The sequence below is a fragment of the Schistocerca piceifrons genome, chromosome 10 (assembly GCF_021461385.2).
Source record: "Schistocerca piceifrons isolate TAMUIC-IGC-003096 chromosome 10, iqSchPice1.1, whole genome shotgun sequence".
NCBI classification, from domain to species: Eukaryota; Metazoa; Arthropoda; class Insecta; order Orthoptera; family Acrididae; genus Schistocerca; species Schistocerca piceifrons.
Window position 1 is genome coordinate 95,706,264 of NC_060147.1, and position 25,065 is coordinate 95,731,328.

A 25,065-nucleotide genomic window follows, 5' to 3' on the forward strand; every position below is an offset into this window, starting at 1 on the left:
ATGGAAGAAAGTTGTGTGCATTGATGAACCATGGTACACAATGTGGCGATCCGATGGCAGGGTGTGGGTATGGCAAATGCCCGGTGAACGTCATCTGCCAGCGTGTGTAGTGCCAACAGTAAAATTCGGAGGCAGTGGTGTTACGGTGTGGTTGTGTTTTTTGTGGAGTGGGCTTGCACCCTTTGTTGTTTTGCATGGCACTATCACAGCTTAGGCCTACATTGATGTTTTAAGCACCTTCTCGCTTCCCATTGTTGAAGAGAATTTCGGGGATGGCAATTGCATTCTTTCAACATGATTAAGCATCTATTCATAATGCACAGCCTATGTTGGAGTGATTACATGAAAATAACATCCCTGTAATGGACTGGCCTGCACAGCGTCCTGACCTGAATGCTATAGAACACTTTTGGGATGTTTTGGAATGTCGTCTTCGTGTTAGGCCTCACTGACAGACATCGATACCTCTCCTGAGTGTAGCACTCCGTGAAGAATGGGCTGCCATTCCCCCAGGAAACCTTCCAGCACCTGATTGAATGTATGCCTGCAAGAGTGGAAGCTGTCATGAAGGCTAAGGTTGGGCCAACACCATATTGAATTACCGATGGAGAGCACCACGAACTTGTAAGTCATTTTCACCCAGTTGTATGGATACTTTTGATCACATAGTGTACGTAATGACAATGTGAATAATGGTACCGACTAAGAGTGAATACTACTACTACTACCACCACCACCACTAGAAATAGTAATGCTGTTGTTAATAATAATAATAATAATAATAGTGAATGTAGAGACACAAAATGTATTTGTGGAAGTAGAAGTGATATTTTCAGACACTGAGTTCTGAAAGAGGGAAATTTAGATAGACTGTGGAGCAGCTATAATGTTCTTATGAAGCCCACAGCTCTTCTGATGTGTGCTGCTGTTGGCAATTTGTTATTGTTAGTCATAACCAATAGGCTGAGAGTATACAATAGCCAATTACACTCACTCATTCTAATCATGGCTTTTTTTTTTTTTTTTTTTTTTTTTTTTTTTTTTTTTTTTTTTTTTTCCCAGAGTATGTCACAATATCCAAGGTTTCGGTTAGGTTGGGATCTAATAGCACAGCTTAAACTCATTCTAATCATGGCTTTTTTTTCCTTCAGAGTATGTCACAATATCCAAGGTTTCGGTTAGGTTGGGATCTAATAGCACAGTTTAAACTGCTGTGAAAGAAATGAGCAGCAATGAAATTTAAAATCTTAGTTGTCAGAAGTATTTGCCTTTTTTCTAAATATGTCACCATTTCTAAAGGCATGGGTAGGCCAGAACCTAATAGCAGCTTTTTTATAACATATTGAGATTTCTGAGGTGCTAGTTATGGCGGTATCTAATAGATCAGCTTAAATTGCTGTGAGTGAAACAAAATATCAGCAAACTTCATTTACAAAACATAGCAAATTATAAACTAGCAATATGATTGGCTACCTACATCAGACTCATTATTCATTGTGCTTACTTTTCACCAGGGAAACCATTATCAGCAGCAGCATTCAATGGAAAACTGCGGACACCGTAAGTTCAATTTTACTGTACCAGCTAAGGACTTCATGAAATAAGGAAGGTCTTGGTGGGAAAGAAACGTACTTAATTATAATGGGTAAAGTGTGACCAGAACAAAGTTAGACATTACTGTTATTTTACTAGATACATCATTAACTGTCTTTTGACACTGGATATGTTGCCCAGTTCCCTGGGGGATCAGTCTACTGTTAGGTACCTTTACTAAAAATGACTCAGAGAAGGTGTCTGGGTAACGAAGTGGGGCAGAAAGGATTTTGCTCTGATGGGATGAGTGTTTCTTGTGTGGTATTCAGACAAGAGCGTTAAGATCAAGGGAAAAGACTCTATTCATCAAAAGTATCCGTATACCTTTTAGTGGACTTTAATATGGGTTGTACTCACCATTCACCTATATGACCACTTTAATTCTACTTCGGACATTTTCAATTACGTGTCTGTGTGTCTGCAGAGGAGTGGCAGCCCATTCTTCCCCAAAAGCCAGAACAAGAGAAGGTAATGATGTTTGAGTTGGGGTCTGGAGTGATGTCAACATTCTAACTCATCCCAAAGGTGTTACCAGGTGTAGAAGTATGAAACAGTAATTTCCTTACAGATGGTGCTAGCCATCAGTGTAGGGCCCGTAAGACGATCTGCAGCACCATATGCTTCCTGAAATGGCCGATGAGGAATGTCAACACACAGTAACCCAAGTTTCATACATCGGTATCTGTTGAAACCCATGAACATGTCAAGTTTTGTGCCTATGAACTATGATGTGAGGACAGTAATGGTTTTCTGTCATCATTCGAAGAAAACTGCTGCAGAATTGCATCGAATGCTTGTTGAAGCTTTCGGCAAACATGCTATTGGGAAAACACAGTGTTTTGAGTGGTTCAAAAAATTCAAAAGTGGCGATTTTGATGTGAGAAATGACGAGTGTGGGAAACCACCAAAAAAATTCGAAGACAGTGAATTGCTGGCTTTATTGGATGAAGGTGGTACTCAAACCCAACAGGTACTCGTGGAACATTTCAATGTGATGTAGAAAGCCATTTCTCTTCAGTTGAAAACTATGGGAAAGGTGCTGAAAGGGAAAATGGGTTCCACATGAACTGAGTGGAAGACAGCAAGCAAATTGAAAGACCACTTGTGAAATACTGCTCGCCAGATACAAAAGAAAGACGTTTCTCCATCGCATAGTGACAGGTGATGAAAAATGGATATATTTTGAAAATCCTAAGCATCATAAATTGTGAGTGAATCCAGGCAAACCATCGACATCTACTACAAGTTCGAATCACTTTGGAAAGAAGGCAATGCTCTGCGTTTGGTGGGATCAGATGGGTGTCATCTATTATGAGCTGCTAAAGCCTGATGAAACTGTTAACACTGATCGTAACTGGCAGCAAATGATCGATTTAAATCAAGCATTACATGAAAAATGACGAAAATATGGAAAAAGGCAACACAGAGTCATATTGCTCCATGATAATGCCCCATCACACACAGCAAAATGAGTCAGGGAAACGAGCGAGGCATTCAGTTGGGAAATACTAGGGCATGCGGTTATTCTCCAGACTTGGCTCCATCTGATTGACATCTGTTTGTATCACTGAGACACGTGCTTGCTGACCAACACTTCAATTCATATGAAAATGTACAAAAATGAGTCACTGGCTGGTTCACTTCAAAAGAAGAACTGCTTTTCTGGTGTGGCATTCAAAGCCTGCCAGAGGAGTGGGAGATATAAATAGTAATGGTGATTATTTTGAATAAAATACTGTTCATCAGTTTCAAAATACAGCTGTATAATTGTTGCAAACAAATTTCGGTTTTATATTTCTAAACCTGGTACACTGGTTTCAGGCCGGTACTCTGCGCAGTCTAATCCATTTCAGAAATGTTATTGTTCACAAACCATTGCCTCACAGATACTGCTTTATGACAGGGTCCCTTATCATGCTGATACACTCGTTGTCTCCGAAATGTTCCTCTACTATACACAATACACAAAGCTGTAAAATGTGTCCTTATAGTTCCGCATTAGTTGTTTTCTCAAGTGCCATAAGGGGACCACATCATAACCACAAGACACCTACATACCATAACACCACACCCTCCATACTTTACTGTTGGTTCCATACATGATGGCAGGTAATATTCTCTAAGTACGCAAACTATTCCAACAGAGTGCCACAGGACACAGCATGATTCATCACTCCAAATCACTTGCTTCCAGTCATCCACTGTCCAGTGGCGTCACCACTGGCAATTTTACATTTTGTTATTGCAGTTAAAATAAAGTACCTTTTGCTTCCTATCTCCCAAGAAACTTTACTAAAATGCACAATGATCATACGACACATTGATCTTGCCAAAAGCTGAGAAGTGATTCTTTATGGTGTGGTGTTGTAGCTCTCAGGGGTATCCTGGGATGCTCTCTGTGTGAGGTGCCTCTGGGCATCTCTGTGGTCTGCAGAGCATGATCTGTGCATGCGCTGACATCACTTTGGGTGTGGCGCTCATGTGACTCTCTAGTTTCACTTATAGTCGCACATAATTTTATTTGTGGCCAGAAGTTGATAAGGCCGGCGCGAGGCTATGTGATTAATTTACCTGGAAAGATGGCGTCAGTCATTGTGCCGCTGTGCGTGCGACAGCACTGAATGGTGAACGGAGATGCCACACCGTAGGAGAAGAATTAGTCATTCTCAGCTGGTGTATGAAGCCATTGATGATTACTACGAGTAGTGCAGTCGGAGCGCAAGTGATGCAGCTAATCATGGTAATGGTTGGATCACTGCTGCAATTGTGTGGTATCCTGGTGATGCAGTGATATCTATTGCAGGTCTGGAGAGTTTTAATAGTAGAGATGTGATTGTTTATCGCACATTTCAGCTGAACGATGTGTACAACTGGGACATGGGTCAGTCGTATTTTACGTCTATGGTACCATTTGTGGTTAGTATCAGGAATCATAGAAAAATAAATCAGTTGGAGTCCATTGGTGTATGGTTTAAAGGTGATGGTGTTCGTAAAAATATTGAAGTTTACGGTGATGTTACATTTCATTATCGCAATTACAATAAAGTACCTTCCTTCACTTATTTCCCGTGAAATTTCTGTTAAAAAAAAAAATACAAATTGATCAGACTACACAATGAGCTTGTCAAGAGCCAAGAAACAATTCTCAGTATTGTAGCTCTCAGGTGTACTCTGGGATGCTCTCTGTGTAAAAATCATCGTTGTAGCTGACTGCTAGCAGCGCTTTGGAACTCACAACTCGTAAGTGATTCCTTTAGCCAATTGCAGACTTCAAGTACTGACTGACACGGACAATTGAACACTGTGGAGGGTGGTTGCAGAGACCTGCTGATCGTACATCACATAGTTCAGGAGAAATGATGTCATAAACATGAAAAACCAGCTTCTGCTTAAAATCGAGTACTACCGACTGGACTGCTGGAAGAACTTCTGAACTGCTGATTTCACAAAATTTTTAACAAACACCATCCACCGGTCCCTGTTGGTCATCTGCCCAGTCTCGTTTTAGCTGCGGTTGTTGCTTCACATTTACACTTTACAGTCGCATCACCGACAGTTAACTTGGCAAGCTGAACAAGGGTTGCAATTTCCCTGATGGATTTGTTACTCAGGCTTTGTCCAATGACAAATCTGTGTTCAAAGTCACTCTCTTGGGTGACCCATTCTGCTGTCACTGCATGTCTGCTGACAATACAATACTCTCTGCCTCCTTTCATACTGGCTGGAGCAACTCCTGTGATATCCAATCATCAGTTGCACATTACATAAGGGTGCCCAGATACTTTTCATTAGGTGTTGTATGAGGGATTGTATATGTCGATAAGATGGTAAAGGAGACATCTCTGTGGACTTTTGTGCAGCCAGGAGAGCTGTGCACAAGATGGTGAAATATGATCAAGAAGTTGAACATTACAGACCTATCGTACACAGACATTGAACACAGCTCCGAGCACTGTTAGTTTTCCTCAGAAAGACCCTTCAGTATAACACAGCTATAATCATCAATTGGAAGTATAAGCATTTGTATAAGTTTCCCTTTAAGTCCAAAATGGAAGATGATGTCACATTTTCATATGGAAGGGAGAGATGTTGATGCTGTCTTGCACATTGCAATTATGTGTTCAGCCCAGTTTAGGTTTTCATCACCAGGGTGGTGCACGAAACGTGTTACCAATTGTTTCTTTCACAATTTACGACGCACATTAGATATCCCGCCGGGATCTCTACAGCAGTACCAGCAGAGCTTGGAAAAACAAATGAGTTACGAAATGACTTGTAATTCATGATACTGCCACTAGGAGACTAGTAAGCAGCAATGGCTGACAATGGAAGACTGATGACACAGCAACGATCGGCAATTGTGTTATTTTTTCATGAAACAAAAAGCCTTGTTGTGACTCAGAGGCGTTTTTGACAATAGTTTAACACACGATGGGTACCTTGCAAGAAGATCATCCACAGGTTGTACGATAAATTTGTACAGGAAGGAACAGTATTGGAAGCGAAGCGACCTCAGCCTAAGCCTGTTTGTTCGCCGGAGAATATTGAAGCGGTACGAGTTGCTGTACAGAGAAATCCCGGACAATCATGTAGAAAGGCAGCAGTGCAACTGGGAATATCCAGACACTCCGTTCAACACATTCTTAAAAGTGACCTCCATATGTACCCATACAAGATGACCCATGCACAGAAGCTCGCTGAAGAACACAAGCAGCAGAGACTACTGTTTGCTCAGTGGGCGGAAGATTGGGAAGAAACTCTCAACAACGTTCAGTTTTCAGAGGAGGCGCATTTTCATTTAGACGGTGTGGTTAACAAACAAAATGTACGCTTTTGGGCCACTGAAAACCCATAAGTGCTTGATGAACGACAACATTATACTCCAAGGATTACAGCGTGGGCAGCAATTTCCAGTCACGGACTTATTGGACCCTTTCTCTTTGAAGAAACTGTGAACAGCGAGCGTTATTTGAGCATGCTTCACAATAGCTTCATTCCACAGCTTCTTGATGCTGCCTTGCCCTTCAACACACAGTGGTTCATGCAAGATGGAACAAGGCCACATACTGCAAACACTGTGTTGGAGTTTTTACATGAGCATTTCGACATGCTGATCATTTCACTCAAGTTTCCAGGTCACTTCAATGACAGACAAAATTGGCCCCCCCAATAGTCCAGACCTCAATCCATGTGATTTTTTGCTTTGGGGGCACCTAAAAGAAAAAATTTTCCCGAAACGTTCACGTGATTTAATGGAGCTCAGAAGACTTATTCTTCAAGATTGCAGTGAAATTACAGAAGACATGTGCCGTAGGGTAATCACTAACTTCAGTGTTCGTTTGAAGGAAGTTAGGAAACGAAATGGTGGACATGTTGAGCATGTGCTGAGTTAGAACAAATCTCCATGGACGGCTCTTCATTGTAGTATATGTTCCTTTCAGATTGCATTGACAATAAAGTTTATATTGAAAAACAAAATGGTAACACATTTCGGGTGCCACCCTGTATATCTAGACTCTTTGATGAGGAAGAGACATTTAAAATTTCTCATTCAGGACTAAGAGCAGTAGTCTCTCCCAATATTTCAGGTTAATTAACCTCAAATGACCATTAGAGTTCTGGACATATTGCACAATATTCCTATATTTCCTGCCCATTTTGATAATGCACTCCAGTCAACTTTGATAGTCACAATAGCTGTCTTCAGACTGATTGGTTTTTCACTTAGGTATAACTGGAGGTGATGTGGTATTCACAGTAGGACAAGACTGATGAACCATCATTGATGTACAATGAGAAGAGTGTCAGACCAAGTAATGAACCCTGATGGGCGTCTGATACTACGAGTCTCCGTTGTGACTTTGTGCGTATTTTCAAGCATTTGGAGACAAATTTGAGATTCCAAGTTTGGCAAGTAAAATATAGAAGCTGACATTATCAAAGATTTTGTGCCAGATTTTAAAAAATGTAATACCTGTAAGGCAACAGAACAGCAGCCAGAAAGAATAAGTTTTGTAGGAAGTATTTACAGTACAAAGGAGACACCACAGGAAGGGCTTCGGTTTGGCTGTGGGCCAGAAATTTTGCAAAGACTCCCACAGTGTGACGTGAGCTCACGTGGAGAGCCGCATTGCATGGCAGTGCATTGATGGTGACCGTACACAATCACACACAAGACCCAGCAGAGCGGTGGCCGGAAGTTCCAATGTGGCAGTGGTTATATGGCCTACCATACAGTACAAAGGCAGAGGTGGCAGTGACCGAAGAAGAGTTCAATTCAGACAGCTGTCCAGGAGGGACATCTGTGCAGGTCAGGGCCTGGGGCCTGGACTAGTAGTATTCGCTCCGGCTCTGCTTGCATTCATACTTAACTACGTACCTCCCTCAAAAGAATTTTGTAAAATCAGGAACAGTGTACTTTCATGCAGGTCATTTATTCAGCTTTGCTCAGACAAGCATTAACAATTGTAATTATTCAAGTCTTGCCGATTTGATCGTATGTTACCCTATCGAGCTCCGTAACTCCTTCAAAATATTCAGTTAGCCTTCCGCACATTAGCTGATAGGACAGACGATCCTCAGTTTCCTATGTCATAAAATGTCTAGATTGCTCGCTGGATGCAACGTTAGCTAAAATCCACAAATCACACAGCAGTCACCTCTTGTCTTCTCACAGATAGCTTTATGATGTCTGCTACTTTTATTAAAGAAAATGTTGCACTGTGATGTTTGTGGAACTTGTATAGTAGATTGTTCATAATTAAGTGTTTGGTAAGCTGCCTTTGGACTTATATCCTAAGGCTTTGGACAGTGTTTGGAGAATACAAATTAGACAGCAAACAGAGGGTGATTTTTTAATTACTTTTACCAGAACAGAATCTGTGTGTGTGTGTGTGTGTGTGTGTGTGTGTGTGTGTGTGTGTGAGAGAGAGAGAGAGAGCACGCGGGCACATGAGCAAGGCGTGCGACAACAAACTGCAGACACATTTCTCATTACCTATACATGTTAGGCATGTCAGTTCTTTTTAAATTTTTACTTACATCTCTTGAACTGCCACGGTAAGTAACAAACTCGACTCCAGACTCCACCACATGTGGTCGGGCTGCTTGGATGGCATCCACTGCTTGTTTTGTATTGAATTCCATTACAGCATATCGCTGTGATCTCCTGGAGGAGAAAATCAGTGTATTATTTCAGAACTAAAGAATTTATTTAAACATTTATCAGACACAGTGTATATCTATCTTTCACCTACACTGGCTGTTTATCTACAGTATCACACTTGTTCTACAGTTTGTACTTGTAGCCATCAAAGTCGGTGTTCTTAAACATTAAGTTATGAAAAGATAAGTGTGCGTGCTGTGAAGGCCTCTAATGAATGTTTTAAGGGTGTCAATAGGCTACGGAAAGTTCTGCTAGCAAATAGAAGCAAATGCATAAATACGTGCGTGCACACCCCTGCCCTCCTGTCTCACTCACACACACACACACACACACACACACACACACACACACACACACACACACACATACACCAACACTGGTACATTGTTTGACTGAGCACACAATGGCGGGACTGCAGTTTGGTTGGTATACTTGGGTAATCTCACGCAACAAATGACGATTATAATGTGCAGGTGTGGACTGTGGTGACAGAACAGAGATAGGAGAGACTGTGGGGTAGACAAGGCATGTGCAGGGCATCTTCGTTGAATGAACCCTATGCACACCACAGGCTACACAAGAGATGGCACATTTAAACCTTCCACCAGCAAGCTGGCGCTCGCTGTCTCCCAGGGATGGGAGGAGATGGATGGAAGGGGATGGTGGGGGTGCTACGCATACAGGTCACCAGAGGATGCCAAATTCACATAACCTCACTGTCTGCGACTGATAGACCGGCACATCTTTTTAAGTAGCTGCACTCAGAGCTTTGCCCTAGCTTCAATGAATCTCTAGACTTGTATTAACTTCTGTACGGAAGACTCCAGTGAGAAAATATATCGACATAGCATGACACTACCTAGCATATTACTATTGTACCAGCATTTGATTTTATCAAGAACATTACTATTATTGTATGAAATGTGATCAAAAAGAAACAGAATTTTTTTATTACAGAATCTTTATTTATTCATCAACATCAACTTCGTCCCCTTCAAAGTAATCACCCTTAGATACAATACGTTTGTGCCAACACTTTTTCCAATCTTGGAAGCACTTCTGGAACTCACTTTTCATTAATGGAGTTCAGCTCCTTCAACAATTCTCTTCATCCTCGGCAATAAAAAGAAGTTTCAGGGGCCATGCCCGGCAAATACCGTGCCTGAGGCAAAATAAAGATTTTGTTTTCTGTCAAAAAATCACTAACAAGCAATGAAGTGTGAGTGGGAGTTATTGACTGTACAACCATAAGGCAGGTACTCGTGATGCACTATCTCACTGTAATTGAAGAAAACAGTGACCTTCATATCTGGTCGAACTTGTCGTATGTTTTTCAGTCTTGGCTCTCTAGGTAGTTTCCATCATAATGATCGGGCCTCAGTTTCAACGTCATACCTGTATATCCATGTTTTGTCACTTGTTATAGCCTTCTTTAGACGTTCTAGATCATGTTGACTTCATTCAGCAATTTCTGAGCGATGTACTGGGTGATCAAAGAGTCAGTATTAATTTGAAAATTTAATAAACCACGAAATAATGTAGATAGAGAGGTAAAAATTGACATACATGCTTGGAATGACATGGGGTTTTATTAGAACAAAAGAAACGGAAAAAAAGTTCACAAAATGTCCAACAGATGGCGCTGGACAGCAAAACGTCAGTGACTGCGCATGACACTCATGTATAAAAGGACCTGTAATGAGAGAGAGAATCAGATGCACCAGCAGTCGCAGCATGTTGACGTTACCTGAAAAGGCGCTTTTAGTGAAGCTGTATTATCAGAATGGGGAATGTGCTAGTTCAGCGTTACGAACCTATCGCCATAGGGACAGGTCCGTTGACAAATGCAGCTGTGGCGAAAATGATTTTGAAGTTCGAAGCCACGGGTTGTTTAGACGATAGACGCCGTAGTGGCCGACCGAGCACAAGGCGTAATGCTGCTGAGACAGTTCAGGACGAAATGGAGACTGTAGCAGGTATTTGCGGTGTGGGTGTTTCAAAAGATGGTGGAAGATGACGATTGGTTGAGTAACGTGTTGTGGACCGACAAAGCTCATTTCACACTCCGAGGGTCTGTCAACACCCACAACTGCAGAATTTGGGCTACCGAAAATCCTAGAACTGTCGTGGAAACTCCATTGCACGACGAGAAAGTCACGGGATGGGTTGGATTTACGACATCTACCGTTATCGGGCCTTTAATTCTTCTAGGAAATGCGTGATTCTGGTTTTGTAACTGCTACCGTGATGGGTGAGAGGTACGCCAATATGTTACAGAATCGTATCATCACCAGCCTGGCTGATAAACACCTGCTCGAACGTATGATGTTTATGCAGGATGGCGCTCCACCGCATATTGCTAGACGCAAGAAAGATCTCTTGCGCGTGTCGTTTGGTGATGATCGTGTGCTCAGCCGCCACTTTCGTCATGCTTGGCCTCCCGGGTCCCCAGACCTCAGTCCATGCGATTATTGGCTTTGGGGTTACCTGAAGTCGCAAGCGTATCATGATCGACCGACATCTCTAGGGATGCTGAAAGACATAATCTGGCGTCAGTGCCTCACCATAACTCCGAACATGATTTACAGCGCTGTTCACAACATTATTCCTTGACTACAGCTATTGTTGAGGAATGATGGTGGACATATTGAGCATTTCCTGTAAAGAACATAATCTTTGCTGTGTCTTACTTTGTTATGCTAATTAAAGCTATTCTGATCAGATGAAGCGCCACGGACATTTTTTGAACTTTTGTATTTTTATGGTTCTAATAAAAACCCCTGGCATTCCAAGCATATGTGTCAATTTGTACCTCTCTACATTATTCTGTGATTTATTCAGTTTTCAAATTTATACTGGCTTTTTGATCACCCGGTATTTGCAACATAATTTTTGGTTGAAATTCAACAATTTTGGAACGAACTTCACTGCTACACGGGGTTTCATGACAAAAATGTCCAAAAAAACTACTTGTCATGAGCCAAAGGATAGGTCAACATCATCAGCAACCTCTGTGATGGTGATTCTGCCATTTTCCAGAACCATTTTCTTTACTTCTTCCACATTGTTGTCAGGAACTGATGTACCAGGGCATCCAGGGTGGTCATCATCTTCAACATCTTTCCAACCCTCTTTGAAATGTTTATACCAGTTGTAAACACTTGTCTTACTCACAGCAGATTTGCAAAAACCCACAGTCAATATTTTGAATGCAGTGCTGCACTTTATTTCACATTTTAAGCAAAATTTAATGTAAATTATTTGATCCATCTTTCTCAAAAATAAAAATTCACTGAATGCTTCAAAACATGTACAACGTTTTTGACTGTCAACAAAAACCAAACATTCAAAACAGCTGAAAATACAAACATACATCAGGGCCATGTGTGCCAACAATACAAAAAAATTGAAAACTGGATGTATAAAGCCAAAGCCCGCAAAATAAAAATATTCCCATTACTTTCTGATCACACTTCATATACAACTTACGACCACCAAAGATGTCACAGCAATTCAAATTTGTGTGTGGCTCAGCTCAGTGGTAAAGTGCCAGCCTACAAATCCAAAGGTCTCTGGTTTGATCCCATCTATAATTTATCACTTCTCTCACCTCTGCCAAAGTTCATCAATGTGAAAAATGTGGAGTAATATTTGGTTTGGAATCTAGTTCCCCCTATGACTATCTGGGTCAGAGGAAGGCCACAGGATATCGCAACAGACAGGACTGTCTAGTAAAGCACTGTGCTGCTCAACACAATATTTGGACTCGTGACTACTTTACTTGTACAGGGTGTTACAGAAACGACTTTAAAACTTCAAAAATTCATATAAATTTATTGAAAGAAGTTATAGAGTTGGGTTTAGTGTTACTTTGAAGGGAAACCCATCAAGTTTTTTTACTTTAAACTAAAGATGTTGTATGTAGCTTTCGTTAGTTATCCTGCACACATCCATCGGAAGTCAATTTCTTCCAAACTTGCTGTAGCATTGCAGGTGTAACTTGCTCACTCGGTGTAAATTCTTTTTCTAAGTTCAGGTAGAGAAGCCGGCACAGGAGGTACAAACACAATATCCTTGATGGAAAAAAAAAAAAAAAAAAATCGAGTGGTGTAAGGTCTGGGGAATGTAGGAGCCATTAAATTGGCGCATCAAGCCAATCCATTGGCCTGGAAAGTGGTCACTGATAAAATCCCGGACGTCAGCCAGGTAGTACGGTGGTGCACCATCTTGCACGAAGTAAACATTTCATTCTTGGTCATCCTCATCGATCTGTGGTATCAAAAATTGTTGAACATATCCAGGTACACTATCCTGTTGATGGTTCTCTCACACAAAAAAAGGGGGCTACACTTTGTTCTGGCTCAATGCACAAAAAACGTTCAGTTTAGGGCATTCAAAAATGTGTTACAGTGTTAAATGTGGATTTTCACTGCCCTAAATCCTACAGTTATGTGTGTTAACCTTGGCACTTAAGTGAAAAGTTAACTTGTCTGAAAAGATGATTTTGTCCAATAAATATTCATCCTCTAGTAATCGGTTTAACATATCCATACAGAAGTTCTTGCACGCAATTTTATCAGTGTCTTTTATGGCTTGTATGATCATCAGTCTGTACGGTTTCAAATGCAAATGGTTTCTCAACACACGCCAAACAGTTGTATGTGGGATTTGCAATTCACGAGATGCATGCCCGGTCAGTTTTGTAGGGCTGTTGATAAAGTATTGTCTCACTTGTTCAACGATATCGTCAGATGTGCTTGGATGATCTTCCAACCAAAACACATAGCTAGAATGCTTGGGTCCAGTGAAGGCAGCAACCTCTAATGCAGCTGCTGCTAGCGTTCCTTACACTGTGATTCAGTACTAGTGAACTACGTGAGACAAAACGTGATGTATTTCCCTACAAATTGACACTACAATTACCTATGTAGGTACTATGAACTAATTTATATGAATTTTCAAAGTTGTAAAGTCCTTTTTGAAACTACCTGTATATCTCAACTAGTGAACTCTCCAATGCTTCGCAATTTAAATGTGTATGGGAATTGTATATACGTTCCAATCTCCTTCTCCTCCTTCCTCTCTTTATCCCCCATCCCTCTATCCACTATCCACCTCCCGCTCCTGCACTATCTCTGTCCATCACCTCCCCCCCCCCCCCCCCCACTCCCTGTACATCTCTTACCCCAGTGGCTGTCTATCTATCTTCACCTCCCTCATCTCTCTGTCCATATCTTCCCTCCCCTTCTTTATACCCATTTCCTCCTCCTCCCCCCCCCCCCCCCCCCCGTTCTCCTTATATCTCCTGCCCCCCCCCCCCCCTCTTTCTCTGACCTTATTTATCGTTATTGCAAACAGAACCTTGATGGGAATAGAAGTCATAATGAATGGGTGAAGCAGTTGGAGTCATTAGTACATAGGGTATGAGGGAGAGACCTTTCCAACTGCTGTGAGGATTGAATCTTTAATGACAGTATTTTGCATGGTTTTAATCTACAAACAGGCAGGATTATAAAGGTAGCCGTAAACACAACTTTCCTGTTTTCTGTTAAAAATGACAAAACAGAACCACACATTTTCACAGCACAGCTTAGCACGTTCTTTCTCACAGCCAGTTTAATGGAAAGTGTTTATTGTATAACATATCTATATCTCCAGTGGTTTAGGCTACGCATTTGTCTGTCTGTCGGTCAGTTGAGGAGAGATTCACCCAACCAAATCTTACCCAGAATTTGTGTGAATTGACAAAAACTGTTTCAGTAAGTCTTATTGAAATGAAATAATCTGTATTAATTGTTACGGAATCATAATGGATCACATCTCAGAAATTCTTATTCGACTGGCCTCCAAACGCTGTCTGCGGTCTTTATCAGTTTCATTGAGTCAACAGTCATGCAGTTGGCTTGCGTTGCGCATATGCCGACCAATATTTCGACATATCACTGGTGGTATTTTTTCAAAGATATAAATTATGAACTTAAATAAATGGAATGTTTGCAATACACCAAATTACCACAAATTGACATTAATTCAATCTCTGCAACACACCAAAGAGATGATCACCACTGATGACACATTGAAATACAGAGTGTGTTCCATAAGTAATGCGACCAATTTTTTTCTGACCCAACGGTACACCTCAGCGTGTTGTAACTGGCTGGGCTAAATGGAGGGGGGGTGTTAGCTTCAAAATGCTCTTTGTCTCATTCGGCTGGCTGCTGGAGTCAGGTTTTGAGTTTATGTAACACGTCACAATGGATCATTCTGTAGAGAAATGGTACGCTATCAAATTTTGCATTAAACTTGGGAAGTCTGCCACTGAAATGTTTCTATTACTTCAGCATGCCTCTGAGACTGATTGCTTGTCCAAATCACAAGTTTTCTGATGGCACAAGTCATCCATGGAGGGCCGAGAGATCACTGACGAACCTCGCAGTGGACGGCCATCAACCGCACGAGTCGACGAAAATGTTACGCATGAGCCTTCAATTGATAGCACAAACTCTAAGCATGTCAAAAACAACCGTTTTCCGCATTGTGACCAAAGATTTGAACATGGAAAAGGTGTGTGCCAAACTCATCCCAAAAGTGTTGACCGACGAGCACAAGCACATGCGAGTGCTTCGGTGCCGAGAAATGTTGGAAATGTGTGAGAATGATCCTCATTTTTTAAACTCAGTTATCACTGGTGATGAGTCGTGGATTTTTGAGTACGACCCTGAGACAAAAAGGTAGAGTTCAGAGTGGCACACCCCCATCGTCGCCCCGTCCCAAGAAGGCACACGTGAGCAAGTCCAGGATCAAAACCATGCTCATTGTCTTCTTTGACATCAGAGGCACTTTCCATCACAAATTCTTACCTGCTGGGACTACAGTGAACTCAGCTTTCTGCTTGGAAGTGCTCAAAAGACTGAAAAGGAGGGTCTCACGCTGCCGAAGCGACATCAAGGACACGTGAAAAGTTCACCGCGGCAACACACCGAGTCAGAATGCCTTCACTGTCAATGACTTCCTGGCCAGGACTAAGACCCCATTGGTTCCTCAGCCTCCCTACAGTCCTGACCTGGCTCCCACTGACTATTTTTTGTTTTCTCAGTTAGAAGGAGTCATGAAAGGAAAACATTGGGACATGATTGAAAGCATCCAGGCACATGTTACATCAGTTCTAAAGGACATTCCAGGATGCCTTCCAGGCATGGAAACACTACCTCCTGAAGTGTATCGATGCAAGAGGTTGCTATTTTGAAAATTTTTGATTATTTGTACGAATATATTCAATAAATGATTTTTTATGACTTTGGTCACATTACTTATGGAACACCCCTTGTATATCTTTCAATTGTTCTCTTTTTCACAAAATATTTATATTCAATGCAGAATTTGTAGCTGTTATGAAAACATGTGACAGCAGAATTGTCAAACTGGCCATCTCATTTCTTTCATTGAGATTTTCATATGAAGATCCCATCCAAATTTCCAACTTTTCTGGTGGATTTTCCCAACATTTTCTTTCATACAAACCCTGTTCTGGCCGATGCGAGTAGTGTGGACAGGGGCCCTGTCATCTTCGAGCATAGTAAACTGTGCGAACAAGGCACTGTTGTCACAGAACACATCATCACCAATGGGGAACAAGCATTGCGTCTTAGGATGGACCTGATCAGCTGAAAGGGGCGCATCAGCCTAGGCAGTAATGCAACCCTGTGGAGTAACCTTGAGGTTCATCAAACACCTGCCTTGTTCACTCTTAGGATATAAGCTCAGCGAGAAGATGGAAACAGTGTGAAACAACACCCATTTGACTCCCTTTTCCATTGCTCAGTAGTCAAGATTTTATGGCTTTGGCACCACATTTTCCCATTATTGGCATTTCCGTCATTGAGAAGTGGTTCTGGAATTGCAGCTCATCCTGCACAAACATCTGTTACAATCATTCAACGCACACTTTCAACCATTTGTGACATAGGAGATGATGTTCTTCCATTTCCCGTGAATGCAGTACAAATCTTCAATACAGTGCCTCTTGAAAGACAACACCCCTTTTGGTACCTTGGTTATGGAAGCACCCATTATATGAGTGCCAATGATTTGCCCATGTTCAAATTCACTAAGCTCCAACTTAATGCGTGTACAACTATGCAAAACACTATTCTGACCACAACTGACCCTTGCAACATATTGACACCCTCGCATAGGCCGTCCACGGTCAAATACACTACTGACCATTAAAATTGCTACACCAAGAAGAAATGCAGATGATGAACGGGTATTCATTGGACAAATATATTATACTAGAACTGACATGTGATAACATTTCCACACAATTTGGGTGCATAGATCCTGAGAAATCGGTACACAGAACAACCATCTCTGGCCGTAATAACGTCCTTGATATGCCTGGGGTTTGAGTGAAACAGAGCTTGGATGGCGTATACAGGTACAGCTGCCTATGCAGCTTCAACACAATACCACAGTTCATCAAGAGTAGTGACTGGTGTATTGTGACAAGCCAGTTGCTCAGCCACCATTGACCAGATGTTTCCAGCCCGTACAATGTGGTTGTGCATTATTCTGCTGAAGTGTATGTTTTCGCAGGGATCAAATTAAGGGTAGAGCTATGGGTCGTAACACATCTGAAATGTAACGTCCACTGTTGAAAGTGCCGTCAATGCGAACAAGAGGAGACCGAGACGTGCAACCAGTGGCACCTTATACCATCACACCGGGTGATACGCCAATATGACGATGACGAATACACGCATCCAATGTACGTTCACCGCAGCATCGCCAAACACGGATGCCACCATCATGATGCTATAAACAGAACCTGGATTCATCCGAAAAAAAAAAAAAAAGACGTTTTGCCATTCATGCACCCAGGTTTGTCATTGAGTACACCATCACAGGCCCTCCTGTCTGTAATGCAGCGTCGAGGGTAACTGCAGCCATGGTCTCTGAGCTGATAGTCCATGCTGCTGCAAACGTTGTCGAACTGTTTGAGGAGGTGGTTGTTGTCTTGCAAACATCCCCATCTATTGACTCGGGGATCAAGACGTTGCTGCACAATCCGTTACAGCCATGCGGATAAGATGCCTGTCATCTCGACTGCTAGTGATACGAGACCGTTGGGATCCAGCACGGCATTCCATATTACCCTCCTGACCGCACCGATTCGATATTGTGCTAACGGTCATTGGATCTCGACCAACGCAAGCAGCAATGTCACGATACGATAAACCGGAATCGCGATAGGCTACAATCTCACCTTTATCAAAGTCGGAAACGTGATGGTACACATTTCTCGTCCTTACACGAGGCATCAAAACAACGTTTCACCAGGCAACGCCGGTCAACTGCTGTTTGTGTATGAGAAATCTGTTGGAAACTTTCCTCATGTCAGCACGTTGTAGGTGTCGCCACCGGCGCTAACCTCCTGTGAATGCTCTGAAAATTTAATCATTTGCATATCACAGCACCTCCTTCCTGTCGGTAAATTTTGCGTCTGTAGTACGTCATCTTCATGGAGTGTACAACAGCACAATCTGCAGGCTTGGCTAGCAACTGCATTTACATTCAAGTATGCATTTCACACTGTGTTTCTATATTCTTGTTCAAACCCTCTATGCCTAGCCCTTACTTGACTGTAAATTCAATTCTCAGGGACGTTGCTATCAATGGGACATATAATGACAAAACGTATTTCCTCTGTTTCAGTTTGCAGCCGATACCACATATAAAGGCAATGTGAAAACTAACTGGCCTCACCATTGTCCTTTTTTCCTTTCATTTTCACTGAAGGTGCTTGGTGAAACGTAATTACACAGAGAGGGCACATTTTTGTCACTCATCTTGCTAATTATTTATTTTTGGGACATATTTTTCTGATTGTTAGACTAATGACTACCATAGCTTACAACAAAGATATCGTGTGTAATGGTACAAAAATGAACTGCGAAGGATTTATGAACATCAAAGAAATTAACTGCTAATTCTAAATAAGCAACATAAGAATAAAACATTTACAACCACAGAGTACTAAATCACTAAAATTCTTACTGAACAACACAAAAACAACGGATAGGCAGTGCACTTCAATTTTTGACACGCTACAATGAAGAAGGCGATGGTTTTCTTTCTCGGATAGTCACGGTGAATGAAACTTGGGGGGTATTGTATGACACCCTTGAAACAAAACGCCAACCAATGGAATGGATGCACACTTTATCCCCAACAAAGGTTAAGCCTAAGCAAATCTTGATCCCTCGAAAAGTCACGTGCACCATTTTTTGGAACAGAAAAGGCAGAAAGGTGGAAGGAGTATATAGAGGGTCTATACAAGGGCGATGTTCTTGAGGACAATATTATAGAATTGGAAGAGAATGTAGATAAAGATGAATGGGAGATATGACACTGCATGAAGAGTTTGACAGAGCACTGAAAGATCTAAGTCAAAACAAGAAAAGTTCGGAGTAGGTATTAAAATCCAGGGAGAAGAAATAAAAACTTTGAGGTTCGCCGATGACATTGTAATTCTGTCAGAGACAGCAAAGGACTTGGAAGAGCAGTTGAACGGAATGGACAGTGTCTTGAAAGGAGGGTATAAGATGAACATCAACAAAAGCAAAACGAGGATAATGGAATGTAGTCAAATTAGTCGGGTGAGGCTGAGGGAATTAGATTCGGAAATGAGACTCTTAAAGTAGTAAAGGATTTTTTCTATTTGGGGAGCAAAATAACTGATGATGGTTGAAGTAGGGAAGATATAAAATGTAGACTGGCAATGGCAAGGAAAGCCTTTCTGAAGAAGAGAAATTTGTTAACATCGAGTTTAGATTTAAATGTCAGGAAGTCGTTTCTAAAAGAATTTGTATGGAGTGTAGCAATGTATGGAAGTGAAACGTGGACGATAAATAGTTTAGACAAGAAGAGTTTAGAAGCTTTCAAAATCTGGTGCTACAGAAGAATGCTGAAGATTAGATGGGTAGATCACGTAAATAATGAGGAAGTATTGAATAGAATAGGAGAGAAGAGAAATTTGTGGCACAACTTGACTAGAAGAAGGGATCGGTTGGTAGGGCATATTCTGAGGCATCAAGGCATCACCAATTTAGTACTTGAGGGCAGTGAGGAGGGTAAAAATCATAGTGGGAGACCAAGGGATGAGTACACTAAACAGATTCAGAAGGAGGAAAGAAGTTCCGTTCTGATGAAGAGGTACGCCACGTGGTGCATGAGTGGTTGCGCAGACAACTAAAAGAATTTTTTTCTATAGGAATTTATGTACTTTGTAAGTGCTGGAAGTACTGGGAGATGATGAAGCTTGCACAGGATAGAGAAGCATGGAGAACTGCATCAAACCAGTCTCTGGACTGAAAACCACAACAACAACAACAGCATGGGAACTGGAGCTTTATTAACGCTACTTACAAGTTGCCTTTTGTAGTAACACTGTTCACATTTACATCGCACTTCACTTAGCGTAGACCGGGACTGTGTCCTAGGCATGCCTGATGTTAACTGACTGGGCACGGCCCGTGCTGCTGGAGTTGTTGTTGTTGTTGTTGTTGTTATGCCGGCAGAGGTCACGTCCGAATTCTCGCGTGCCCTCTGGTGGACGGGACTCTACTTGCGGCAACTACCGTCCGTGACGCGTCGTGCCAATGTGCGCCTCCCGCGATCTTTCTGGTGGCTACTGCACTCCTCCTCCTTTGGGGGTGAAGCCACTGTGATCCACTGCGTCGGAAGGTGGAGCGTCGGGCAGGAGCGATGACCTCCACATCCATTGGAAGGCCGGAGTCGAGGGGATCTGCCAACCCTCGAGCCGGAACCTTCGAATACGGCTGGAAGTGACCCACATGAAGAGGCCCCCGTCATCCCACAACCGGAGCCCGGGACAGAACGGGCGACAAGCTGTCGAACTCCGGATCCTGTTCCACCTCGGGATGGGCAAGACCCAGTGGTGGGGACGATGGGGAAGGGACGACCACAGGTGAACCAGCCTGCTGAGAAACCGGGCCTGCTAGGGGGGCCAGCTCTCGCTGGGGCATCTCTAATGATGGCGATGCCGGTGCTGGAGCTACTGGAGGCTGCCAAGGCTGAGAACCATCACAGTGCGGCAGAGTCACAGCAGGGAGAGGAGGTAACATCCCCTGCGAAACCAACACAGGTGCCGGCAATGGGGAAGCCGGTGTCCGAGAGGTCGGAGGGTGGGTGCCCGAATGTGGACGTAGCTGATTTTGGTGACGATGTACCACCCGGTCCCCCACCTGCAAGGTGTAGAGCCGGCGACCATTTCGGCGCAGGACCACCGCCGGTATCCAACATGGATTGCGACCAAACCCACGGGCCCAGACCGACATACCCAGTGGAAAGCCAGATACTCCGTTTTGTGAAGACTGGCGAGGACCAGGCCAGAGGAGGTGCAGCAGAGTCCTAGGTTGACACCCATGGAGGAGCTCTGCGGGGCTGCGTTCTCCCATTGGTGTGGTCTGGTACGCCGTCAAGAAAAACGTCAATGCTTCCTCCGCAGGAAATTCGTGCACATACTTTTTCATCTGCGTCTTAAATGTGCGCACCATGCGCTCGGCTTCCCCATTCGACTGTGGATGGAAGGGGGCAGAGCAAACGTGCCGAATACCGAAGCGCCTACAAAAATCCTGGAAGGTCTGCAAAATAAACTGCAGTCCATTGTCCGAGACCAGGGTGATTGGCAGACCTTGCACAGAAAAGATTTTTGCTAGTGCCTGGATTGCAACTTCTGAAGTGGTTGAGGAGCAGGGAACCACATATGGGAATCGGGAATAAGCGTCAATGACAATGAGCCAAAAGCCATTGAGAAACGGGCCCGCAAAGTCGATGTGAACACGTTCCCACGCTTGGGTTGCCGGCGGCCATGGAGAGAACGTTGCCCTGGGAGATGCTTGTTGGCTCGCACACTGGGAACAGATGGCCACCAAGTGCTTAATTTCTCTGTCAATACCAGGCCAGTACACATGTCTGCGAGCCAAGGTTTTAGTACGGGAAACACCCCAGTGCCCCACATGTAATAACGTGAGGACCTCCCTTCGTAAACTTGCAGGAACAACCACGCGAGGATCTGTATCATCGGTAGCCAGAAGGAAAACTCCTTCCAAGACGGAGAGGCGGTCTCGTAGAAGAAAATAATTACGAAGAGGGTCCGAGACCAGGCCCAGAGGGCGGGATGACCACCCCTGCTGAATGACGCGAACTACTTGCCGGAGAACTGGGTCAGCTGCCGTTTCCCTGGCGACTTGAGAACTAGTGATCGGGAAGCCATCAACCGCTTGGTGGGACGCCACATCCAAATGAAAACACATAATCTCCTCTTGATCGAACGTAGGATCCGGGCCCACCGGAAGACGGGAAAGAGCGTCGGCGTTGGTATGCTGTCCTGTAGGGCGAAAATGAATGTCATAATGGTACTTAGAGAGGAACAAGGCCCAGCGATGTAGTCTGTGGGCCGCCCTATCCGGAATCTGAGAGGCGGGGCCAAATAACGATATTAACGGCTTATGGTCAGTGATCAACTGAAACTTCGTGCCATATAAGAAAGGGTGAAACTTGGTAACAGCGTAGACAATGGCCAAAGCCTCTTTTTCCACCTGGGAGTAATGGGCCTGCGCGGGACGAAGCGTTTTAGACGCAAACGCCAGTGGTTGCTCGGAACCATCTGCGTTGCGATGGGCCAGGACCGCCCCCACCCCATACTGTGAAGCATCTGTAGCCAGGACCAACGGCTTATGGGGATCAAAAGTAGCCAAACAAGGGGCTGACGTGAGGAGGCCCTTCAACGAGGTGAATGCCCGCTCGCATGCAGGCGACCAATCAAAAGGAACACCCTTGCGCAGAAGGCAGTACAGGGGGCGGGCTATAGTGGAAGCCCTGGGAATGAACCGGTGGTAATAGGCTATCTTGCCTAAAAAAGCTTGTAACTCTTTCAGCGAAGCAGGCCGAGGAAGGTCAACAATATCTTGGACCAAACTTCCTAGTGGCTGGATGCCGTGCCGAGAGATGGTGTAGCCCACATACTCAATGGACGGTTGGAAGAAGGTTGACTTATGCTGGTTGCAATGCAAGCCCACAGACCTGAATTTGAGAAAGAGGGTGCGAAGCTTGTATAAGTGTTCCTTCGTGCTGCGGCCTGTGACAATTATGTCATCCAGGTAATTAATACAATGAGGGATTGTCGACGTGACATGCTCAACATAACGCTGGAATATCGCCGGGGCACTGGATATTCCAAAGGCCAACCGCTGGTATTGGTAAAGGCCAAACGGGGTGTTGACGACCGCCAGCCGTTTGAAGTCCTCATCAAGTGGTATCTGATGATAAGCCTCCGACAGATCGATTTTTGAAAAATACTTGCCTCCTGCCATGGCAGAGAACAATTCATCAGCACGAGGCAAAGGATAGGTGTCCACCACCAATTGGGAATTAATGGTGGCCTTGAAATCGCCACAAAGACGTAATTTTCCCGAGGGCTTCCTTACGATAACGAGGGGCGAAGCCCACTCACTGGAAGAAATGGGAAGAACGACCCCTAGCGCTGTCAGCCGGTCTAGCTCTTCCTTTACCTGAGGGCGGAGAGCCAAGGGGATCTGCCTCGCACGTACAAAACACGGGCGAGCTGACGCCTTCAACATTAAGTGAGCTTCAAAATCTGAAACACGCCCCAGGCCCTCCTCAAAAATATCTGGAAAGTCTGAGATCAAAGATTCCAATGATTGATAGGGAACATCTTCGGAGACCAACTGTATGGTGTCAGCGATAGAAAAACCGAAAGCTCTGAAAGGCATCCAGGCCAAAAAGGTCAGCGGAGCTCGCATCACTGACAACAATAAAAGTAATAGGCCGAGTGACTGATTTGTAAGTCACATCGGTAGTGAATTGACTCAGTAGGGGAATGAACTGTTTACCATAACTGCGTAGACGCCGGTAAACTGGCGCCAACGAGGGCGATCGAAGGTCGGAATAAGTTTGTGCATTCAACAAAGAAACTGCCGCGCCCGTATCTACTTGCAGTTGTAACCGGCGCGACTGAACCGACACCTCGATAAAGAGTTTGCGTGCCGATGCGTCGGGAGCCTGGCCCGATGAAACTTCCTGAATGTCAACGTCCATGTCCTCTGTATCTGCTTCCTTCGATTCTTTTGAGGCTGAGCGGCAAACTTTAGCAATGTGAGCTTTTTTATTACATTTGCGACAAACGGCCCAACGCTGGGGGCACTCTGACTGATCATGATGTATATAGCATGACGCACAGGACGGCAACAGGGGCCGGCGGCCGGAATTCTGTTTACGCGCCGTGCGGGAGCGGCCGTAACGGCCGGATTGTACCGCTCGCACGTCGTCCACCCCGGACACAGTGGACGCGGGCGCGCCGTCCTGAACCTCCGCGACGTCACACCACGCTTCCAGCTGTTGATCTGCTGCGTGAGAGACTTCATATGATTGAGCAATGGACAGGACTTCCTCGAGGGAAGGGTCTTCTAACTGCCGGCTTATTTAGCATTAGCAGTTAATTTCTTTGATGTTCACAGTTCATTTTTGTACCATTACACACGATATCTTTGTGTAAGCTATGGTAGTCATTAGTCTAACAATCAGAAAAATATGTCCCAAAAATAAATAATTAGCAAGATGAGTGACAAAAATGTGCCCCTATCAGGGGCCGAACAAACAATGACGTCACGTACCATAACGTGAGCATACAACTCTCGCGACTGCTCCGTGACAAAATGACACTTGCGACTAAGACCGTGCAGGGTAGCGGCCCACGCCCGGTAAGACTGATGGGGCTGTTTCTTGCATTGATAGAACTCGACCCTAGCCGCCACAAAATGCGTGCGGCGGCGATAATATGAAGACAGCAATGAACACAATGCGTCAAAAGACAAGGACGAGGGTTCCTGCAATGGCACTAGCTGCCGCAAAACTTGATACAGCGAGGGAGATATCCAAGACTAGAAGAGAGCACGACATACCTCCGCATCGGCAACACGAAACGCCTGGAAATGCTGCCGAAGGCGATGTTCATATGCGTCCCAATCCTCCGCCGTCTCGTCATACGGGGGAAAGGGAGGAGGGAACGGCGCTGGAGCAGACGGCGGGGAGAGCAACGCCGGAAGCACTTGTTTCATGGTGGCCATGAGCTCTGTCTGCTGCGCAACCAAAACCCGCACCAAATCCTCCATGCCGTGGAGAAGCTGCGAAACCGGAACAACGACGCAACACGCGAAAGAACGACCCTACTCGTTGCCAATTTTGTAGTAACACTGTTCACGTTT

At 43.9% G+C, this 25,065-nt stretch overlaps 1 protein-coding gene across 1 annotated transcript in view; it reads right to left on the bottom strand.

Annotated features, from left to right (window-relative positions):
• The window catches only part of LOC124718720, a 211,695-nt gene that overhangs the window by 35,517 nt on the left and 151,113 nt on the right, over window positions 1–25,065 (bottom strand). The window contains exon 6 of the mRNA XM_047244338.1: window positions 8,635–8,761. Within this exon, the coding sequence (XP_047100294.1) occupies window positions 8,635–8,761 (127 nt within the window). The remainder of the gene's footprint in view (window positions 1–8,634; window positions 8,762–25,065) is intronic.